Source organism: Silene latifolia, chromosome 9, assembly GCF_048544455.1.
Source record: "Silene latifolia isolate original U9 population chromosome 9, ASM4854445v1, whole genome shotgun sequence".
Classification (NCBI taxonomy): domain Eukaryota; kingdom Viridiplantae; phylum Streptophyta; class Magnoliopsida; order Caryophyllales; family Caryophyllaceae; genus Silene; species Silene latifolia.
In genome coordinates, this window is record NC_133534.1 from 173,590,336 (window position 1) to 173,599,191 (window position 8,856).

An 8,856-nucleotide genomic window follows, 5' to 3' on the forward strand; every position below is an offset into this window, starting at 1 on the left:
TTAGCTTACCTGGGAACAAACGCAAACGAGAATTAAATAGTAATACCTTTTCACCAACATGAAATTCCCTTTGCAAAATATGCTTCTCATGCCACTTCTTCGTTCGTTCCTTGTATACTTGAGCACTATCATAGACATGTAGCCGAAACTCATCAAGCTCATTCAACTGCATCAATCTTTTCTCACCCGCCGGTGAGGGATCCATACTTAGCTCCTTTATGGCCGACATAGCCTTGTACTCAAGCTCCACAGGTAAATGACAGGATTTGCCATGGACTAATATGTAAGGTGATACTCCAATCGGCGTCTTGTATGCAGTACGGTAAGCCCATAAGGTGTCATCAAGCTTTCGACTCCAATCTTTTCTATTCTTGCTCACTACCTTCTCCAAGATTTGTTTCAATTCTCTGTTGGAAACCTCCACTTGTCCACTAGTTTGAGGAAGATATGCCAATCCTCTACTGTGTATAACGCCATATTTCTTCAATAAAGAATTAAGATGACGTTCATTGAAATGCTTTCCTCCATCACTAATCACCGCGCGAGGCACTCTAAACCGTGGAAATATGATTTTCTGAAATAATTTAACAACAGATTTAGCATCACAAGTGGGGGTGGCAATTGCCTCCACCCATTTAGAAATATAATCTATAGCTACTAAAATATATTGATTCCCATGAGAAGTAGGGAATGGCCCTTGGAAGTCAATGCCCCAAACATTAAAAATCTCCATCTCTGAGATTCCAATTTGAGGCATCTCATACCTTTGCGAAATATTACCCGTTCTTTGACACGCATCACAAGAACGGACAAAAGTAGTAGCATCTTTTAAGATAGTTGTCCAAAAGAAATCTGATTGCATTACCTTAGCAAATGTCCTAGAAGGACCATGATGACCACCATAAGAAGAAGAGTGACAATGAGAGAGAATGGCATGTACCTCACCCTCTGGAATACATCGTCTATAAATACGGTCGGCACATTCCCGGAACAAGTATGGATCATCCCAGAAATACCGCTTCACATCATGCATAAATCTCTTCTTCTGTTGATAAGTACGTGTCTAGACTGTAATTTCCTTGCTTTCAATTAAATCTCTAATTACATGAAATTTCCTAAGTACGTGTCTAGACTTGTTACTAGACTTGGGCTGTTTTGCTTGAAAAATTGCTCCACTATTATCACAATATAAAGTGATAGGATCCTCGATGGTTGGAACTACTTGCAGTCCCTCTAAGCATTGCCTAATCCAAACAGCTTCCTTTGCAGCTTCAGAGGCTGCAATGTACTCAGCTTCCGTTGTAGAATCAGCTGTCACAGACTCCTTAAAACTTCTCCAGCAAACCGCCCCTCCGTTCAACAAAAAGACAAAACCAGCCTGGGATTTCAAATCATCCCTGTCGATTTGGAAACTGGCATCCGTATAACCTCTTATACGTAATTCAGATTCTCCTCCAAACACTAAGAATGAATCCTTAGTCCTTCTCAAGTACTTTAGAATATTCTTGACGGCTATCCAGTGACTCTCACCTGGAGTTTTATGAAAACGACTCGTCATACTCAAAGCATACGAGACGTCAGGACGAGAACACATCATAGCATACATGATCGATCCAACAGCGGAAGCATAGGGAATCGATTTCATGAGTTCAATATCCTTAGGCTCAGTATGACACTATGACTTACTCAAAGTAATCCCACTGCCTATAGGTCGAAAACCTCTCTTGGAGTTTTTCATATTGAATCGGTCAAGAATCTTATCGATATAGGCTTCTTGACTCAAAGCTAATATCCTTTTGGATCTATCCCTATAGATCCGGATACCCAAGATGCGCTGAGGTTCTCCCAAATCTTTCATTTGGAAGTGATTTCCTAACCACTTCTTGACAGAAGCAAGCATATCTACATCATTCCCAATGAGTAATATGTCGTACACATAAAGAAGTAAGAAAACAACTTTACTCCCACTAAACTTCATGTATAAACATGGTTCCTCAACACTTCGAGAAAAACCATTCTGTTTAATAACATGATCAAAACGATGATTTCAACTCCTTGACGCTTGCTTAAGACCATAAATGGATCTCTTAAGTTTGCATACTTTGTTAGGATTTTTAGGATCCACAAAACCTTCAGATTGTGTCATGAACACTTCCTCTTCCAGAAACCCGTTTAGGAAGGCGGTTTGACATCTATTTGCCATATCTTATAATCATGAAATGCAACAATCGCTAACATTATCCGAACAGATCTAAGCATAGCAACCGGTGCAAAAGTTTTATCATAGTGTAAACCATGAACCTGGGCGAAACCTTTTGCCACCAATCTAGCTTTGTAGACATCTTTATGTCCATCCATGCCGATTTTAATCTTAAATATCCACTTACACTGAAGAGGTCGAACATCTTTAGGTAAGTCAACCAGGTCTCATACCTGACTATCGTACATGGAATCCATTTCGGATTGCATGGCCTCGAGCCATAGCTTAGAGTCAAAACTAGTAATAGCTGCTTTGTAGGTCTTAGGTTCATCACTTTCCAAAAGTAAAACCTCAAAGTCACCATCTTCCTCAATAACACCAAGGTATCTATCAGGCTGGCGACTAACCCTCTCTGACCTCCTAGGTTCAGAAGGAACAATAACCGATTCAGATGTAGAAGGAACATCTTCTTGTACTGTCACAACAGTTTGTGGCTCTTGAACTTCATCAAGTTCAAATTTTCTCCCACTCCGTCTTCTAGAAATAAACTCTTTTTCTAGAAAGACAGCTTCACAAGCCACAAACACTTTATTCTCGCTACTATTGTAGAAGTAATATCCACAAGATTCCTTAGGGTAGCCTACAAAAATACATTTTTCAGAACGAAGTGCAAGCTTATCGTCAGACTTGCTCCTGACATAAGCATCACAACCCCATACTTTCATGTATCGCAAATTCGGGACCTTCCCTTTCCATATCTCATATGGAGTTTTGTCAGTTGCTTTAGTGGGACTTTGATTAAGTGAGCGTATCGCAGATAAGATGGCAAAACCCCAAAATGACTTAGGTAACTCAGTTTGACTCATCATTGATCGGACTATATCTAATAAAGTTCGATTCCTCCTTTCAGCCACACCATTTAACTGTGATGTGCTAGAAGGAGTTAACTGGGATACAATACCACAGTCTTTCAGGTGATCTCTAAAGTCATTACTTAAATACTCCCCACCACGATCTGATCGTAATGTTTTAACCTTCTTATTTAATTGGTTTTCTACTTCATTCTGAAACTCTTTAAATTTATCAAAAGATTCACTTTTATACCTCATTAAGTAGATATACCCATATCTACTCATGTCATCGGTAAAAGTAATAAAATAGTCATAATTACCTCTAGCAGTGACTGTCATTGGACCACATATATCGGTGTGTATTAAACCCAACAACTCACTAGCTCGAGATCCTTTTCCTAGAAAAGGTGAACGAGTCATCTTGCCAAGAAGACAAGATTCGCATGTACCAAATGATTCGAAATCAAAAGGTTTAATTATACCAGTCGACACTAGTCTTTTAATGCGTTTCTTGTTAATGTGTCCTAATCGACAATGCCATAAATAAGATTGATCGGGATCACCTGTTTTGAGTCTTTTATTATCTAAATAATAAACATCGTTGCAAGTGTCTAGAATATGAATACCATTGATTGAAATAGCTTCGCTATATACAATCCCATTAAGGGAAAAAGTACAACATTTGTCTTTAATTACAAAAGAAAAACCTTCCGTGTCTAACACAGATACTGATATTATATTCCTAAACAACGTCGGTACAAAATAACAATTATTAAGAAACAACTGCAACCCCGAAGCTAAGTTAAGTACATAAGTTCCTACTGAGACGGCGGCTACTTTAGACTCGTTACCCATTCGGAGATCAACATCACCCTTGTTTAGCTTTCTTATGCTTTTTAGGCCCTGCAAATGATTACACAAGTGAGAACCACAACCAGTATATAATACCCAAGTTGTATTTGAAGCATAATTTATGTCTATCATAAAAGATTCGGTTAAGAAATTACATGTTGGCTTCACAATGCCAGCTTTGATGTCATCCAAGTATTTCGTGCAATTACGCCTCCAATGTCCCTTGTTATTACAGTAATTACAAGTATCTTTAAGAGGATTACCCTTTATAGGCTTAGGCTTGGTAGAGCAACTCGCAATTGCTTTACCTTTGCCCTCCACCTGTACGGGCTTCTTACTAGAGTTCCTCTTAAACTGCTTCTTCCCCTTCACGTTAATCGCAAGTACATCTTTCCTCGTACTCCCACTCAATCCCATATCTTTCTCTGCTTGCACAAGCAGAGAATGGAGCTCATGTAAACTTTTTCTCATGTTCGTCATATTATAATTTACCCTAAATTGGGTAAATCCCTTGACGTGAGAGAGAGAGTGGAGTACTCGGTCCACCACTAGTTCGTCGGGGATCTTACATCCCAACCCCTCTAAAGTTTCCACGTACTCAATCATTTTAAGTACATGTGAACTTACAGGTTGACCATCTTTGAGGTTAGTTTCAAAGAAACGAACTGTGGTGTCATACTGAATTATCCTCGGGGCTTGAGAAAACGTAGTAGAAAGCCTCGAAAATACTTCATGTGCATCGCGAAACTTGACACATTGCCTTTGTAAAGCAGTATCCATTGAAAAAATTAAAACATTTTTTTACTGCAGCGGATTCCTTTTGATAATTAGAATAAGCCTCCCTTACATCGGCAGTGGCCCTAGTACTAGGCGAAGGGGGAGAGGGATCGACAAGGTAGCGTAATTTGCCATCACCTGCGGCAGCTAATCGAAGTTGTTCCTCCCAATCTTTAAAATTACTACCGCCGGCATTTAAAACATATTTGTCCATAAAAGAACGTAGCCATGAATCTCTAGCTATAGTGACGGTTTGACTAGTAGAATCCATCGTGATTACTACAAAGGAAATGAAAGGAAAGATTAACATTTATCGTCTAAAAAATTTTTTTTTAACTTGTGAAACTATTTAGCAAGTTCCCATTTATATAATGATCTCCCACTGAATTATATAAATGATTCCAAGATCCAATTTTATATAAACACGGGCACGGTGGACCGATTCAACCCATATTTATATAAATTTGGTGAGTCAACATTTTGACTGATTCTACTATTAGAACTCTTGGTTGATGGATTTTCTTAAAATCTATCTTTTAGCCCCAGAAATAAATATAGGCACGGTGGACTGATTCAACCCATATTTATTCCGTTGAGTCCAACCAATTTTCACGCGTAATAACTTTTATTACCCTACTTACTTAACGTAAAAAGAGTGTACCTCGGTGATCCGAACTTACCTCTAATGAAGAAGGGATTCATAGGTGCTATTATTTGGTAAGGCTAATCTCAATTTTCAAACAAAGGTGAGAGATCTTATCAACTTAATTGTCTATCACTTTTAAGTGAACAAAATTGGTGAATGCTAGACAATTAAATCGATGACAACAAAATAAAACATGTAGTGACGATTTGGCATGAATGTATAAAAATAAACAAACAAGTCCTAATATGGCCACCTAGTTAATCTAATTAACTAAGACTATTACATATCGGAAACCAACTCCTTGGTCCCTTGAGTCTTCATAAAATGGCCTCCTTCTTTAGGATTTCGGAACGCCTTTCCGAAAACACCGTCTTCATGAAATCTCCGTCTTTAGATGCTTCATCTAACTACTAATAATTAAATTACATAACAATTTCCTATTATAAAATTTGAAATAAAAATAAAATAGAAACTATTAATTAATTACAAATTGGGCGATGCGAAATCGCAATTAATTACAAAACAAGTCGATATTCCCTTACATTACGGGAAATACCAACTTCTACCTATGGCCATATTAGGAAAAATTACATAATTAAAATGCTAGAAATAATTCATCCAAATGAATACTAAAAAATGCATTATGTAAATATGTCATGCCAAATCGCCTAACTTACCAACAACGATCATTTGAGCTTGCTTTGACGGAATTCTTACCATTAAAATTCCATAATCAATTCTTAAAACAATTTTAAGATTTACTAACCATACTAATCTGGTCTAATATCAAAATAATTATTCTCACTAATTATCTTGAATTTATATGGGATTAAAACTCAAATTATAACAAAAAGACATAATAATTCACAATTATTATGGAAAAATTCCATTTAATTAAAATATTTATGGAAAAATAAATTTTAAGATTTTGTACATTCTGGTCTTTCACCAAAATGACATGCATGTGAAAATTTTTGGTTTTGAAATTTGTTTAAAATAATTTCATAATTTACTCGGTAAAACGGAAATTTTTACGATTTAATTCTAAATTAAACCATAAAAATTGAAACAACTCCAAAATAAAATTTTGTACATTTTGGAACAATTTCCAGGAGCTAAAAATTCAAAAATTTCGAGCCCATAAATTAAATCAATATTTATTTGCAAAATAACCATTATTTACCATTTTTTATCAAATAAAAATCAATAAACTTCCTAAATTAATCACATTAATTTAAAGTTTCTATTTTTCTCATAAATAGAACATGCATGTGGTTATTTCTAAATAAATATACATAAAATTAACATGCAACATAATTTACTTAACTCTTAATCAATTTTAGTGCATTTTTAATCAATTTTATGTCAATTTAAGTTATAAAAAGTGAATAAATATTACAAAAATCAAATTTTCATCCCATATCATTTTAAGACCAGATTATTTACATGCAAGACCATATTATGTGATAAAACTAATTTTAACTACATAATATCAAATTTTATTAATTTATCTCATAAATTACTAAAATCGTCTTAAGACTACATGCATGTATGTAACAATGCTCTGATACCACTTGTTAGTTATTTAGACCAAATAAGACTATCTTAATGATAATAAAATTATATACTAATTTTATTATGTGGTCTAAATCTACATGCATGCAAAGATTAATATAAAATTAAGAAGAAATGATCTCTTACATAAAAAGATGGCAATATAAGGGCACCACAAAGATCTCCTACCTTTGTAGTTCTTGTGCTAAAATGTTAAGGATGATCCTCCAAATACTAGTACCCAAAGTTGAGTACCTCCTTTGATTAGCACCCAAGATTAACCCAAATGACTACTAAAATTACTAACTAGATAATAGTAGTAGTAGTAGTAACCTTATATTATGTAATTATTATTACTCTAATAATATTAGTAAATGTATTATTATTATTGTGTGATTTGATGGTGTGATCAACTAATTGATCATGTGATTATAGAAGAAAAAGATGAAGAAGAAGAAGAGCCTCCTTTTCTTCTATGATGGTCCGGCCAAGAGGGCAATATTAGAGAGTTTTTTTTCTCAAAAATCTTACCCATGCAAGTGTGTAATGAGGGGTATTTATAGACCTCTCAAATGTAAACAATTGAGAGGAACATCACATGTGTTTTTGTCAAATAAACATGACATGTGGAGGTCATGTTAAACCTTATAAAAACCGGTCCATATGGATCCATTTGGGTCCATTTCGATTTTCGACATTTGTCCCACAAATGCTTATTAGTCTTATATTTAATTATCTGGCATAATTAAATATTAATATGATTATTTAACACTTAAATAATACAAATTAACAACTAATGACCACTTAACTATTATGTAGTAATTGGACCATTTTATCAATATAAAATGTATCTTATGAACCCTTATTAGCTAATTTTACAACCTCTTGTAAATTTAAACAGCTAATAACCTTTACCTCAAAACTTATATACACAACGTATAAATTTAATTAATTAACTATTAATTATTAAATTTCAATTAACATTTATTAATTAATTATCGAATAATTAAATAATAAATCCCCTTGGCCCAAGTTCGTAACTCGTCATCAAATAATACATTCACTTGACTTATTAAAAGTCAATTAATACAAGGATTTAATTAATTTGCATCTCATACAAATAATTAGTTTTTCCATTTGGGCATCATTCTATAGGTGTGACCTAAAGGGATCAGCTTGATCACCGCCGTCACACGACAGTAATGTCAAACTCTAGTCAGCCAATCATTACCGATTAACGATGACCAGCTGACAAATAAATAAATAAATCTCTGATATTCCTTTAACGAGATTTAATATGTAAACGCACTTATTGTGGAGGACACTACTCCAACAAGGAGGTATATAAGTATTCTTTTGTGGTTGTTGCTGCTGCGGATTTTGCACATTCTGACTAGACCATTGAAGGAAAGGATGTTCCTTCGTTCTTTCACTATAAAAGTTGGAGAAAGGTGTGCCTTGCGTACCTTGTCTGTAAGACTGAAAAGCATTAACCTGCTCCAATGTGCTCAAACACTCAGCTGCATTGTGACCGTCTAAACCACATCTAGCACAAGACTCCTCTTGTTGTTGACTCATAGCATGAACTCTCTCTTTATTACCCAATGATTGGGTAGTCTTCATCTCAGCAATTTGGGAAGAAAGAGCCTCTAGCTGTGCTGAAACACCACTATCTCCCCCACTTCCATGGACACTTCCCCTTGGATTTCCATACTTTGTTGTATGAGTAGAAATCTGATCAATTAATTTCCATGCGCCATCAGATGTAGTGTTGTCCTGAAATCTCCCATTAGCTGAAGAATCCAATAAAGCACGGTGATCATCATATAACCCATTATAAAATTGGTTATAAAGAAACCACTTCTCAAAACCATGATGGGGAACTGAACGCACTAATCTCTTGAAGCGAACTCACGCTTCATTCAAATCTTTTGTGGCCTTCTGTTTAAAGCTAGTAATCTGATTTCTCAAAGCAT

At 35.2% G+C, this 8,856-nt stretch overlaps 1 protein-coding gene and 1 non-coding gene across 2 annotated transcripts; one reads left to right on the plus strand and one right to left on the minus strand.

Annotated features, from left to right (window-relative positions):
* Positions 1–733, minus strand: LOC141601909 (uncharacterized). Its single transcript, XM_074422215.1, has 3 exons — positions 626–733; positions 119–481; positions 1–9 (listed from the first exon to the last, which is right to left on the minus strand). Exons 1-3 carry the CDS (start codon positions 731–733, stop codon positions 1–3), a joined length of 480 nt encoding a protein of 159 aa, XP_074278316.1.
* An 8,014-nt stretch (positions 734–8,747) lies between these two features.
* On the plus strand, positions 8,748–8,856 carry LOC141603873 (small nucleolar RNA R71). The gene has a single exon (XR_012525714.1). It is a non-coding gene; the product is annotated as a small nucleolar RNA R71 (small nucleolar RNA).

Excerpts from the sequence above, each read along its gene's own strand:
- LOC141601909 (XM_074422215.1), bottom strand. The coding sequence starts at position 733 with ATGGAGATTTTTAATGTTTGGGGCATTGACTTCCAAGGGCCATTCCCT. Across the intron at positions 482-625 it reads ATATTTCTAAATGGGTGGAG|AAATATGGCGTTATACACAG; the intron begins GCAATTGCCACC and ends TCTTTATTGAAG.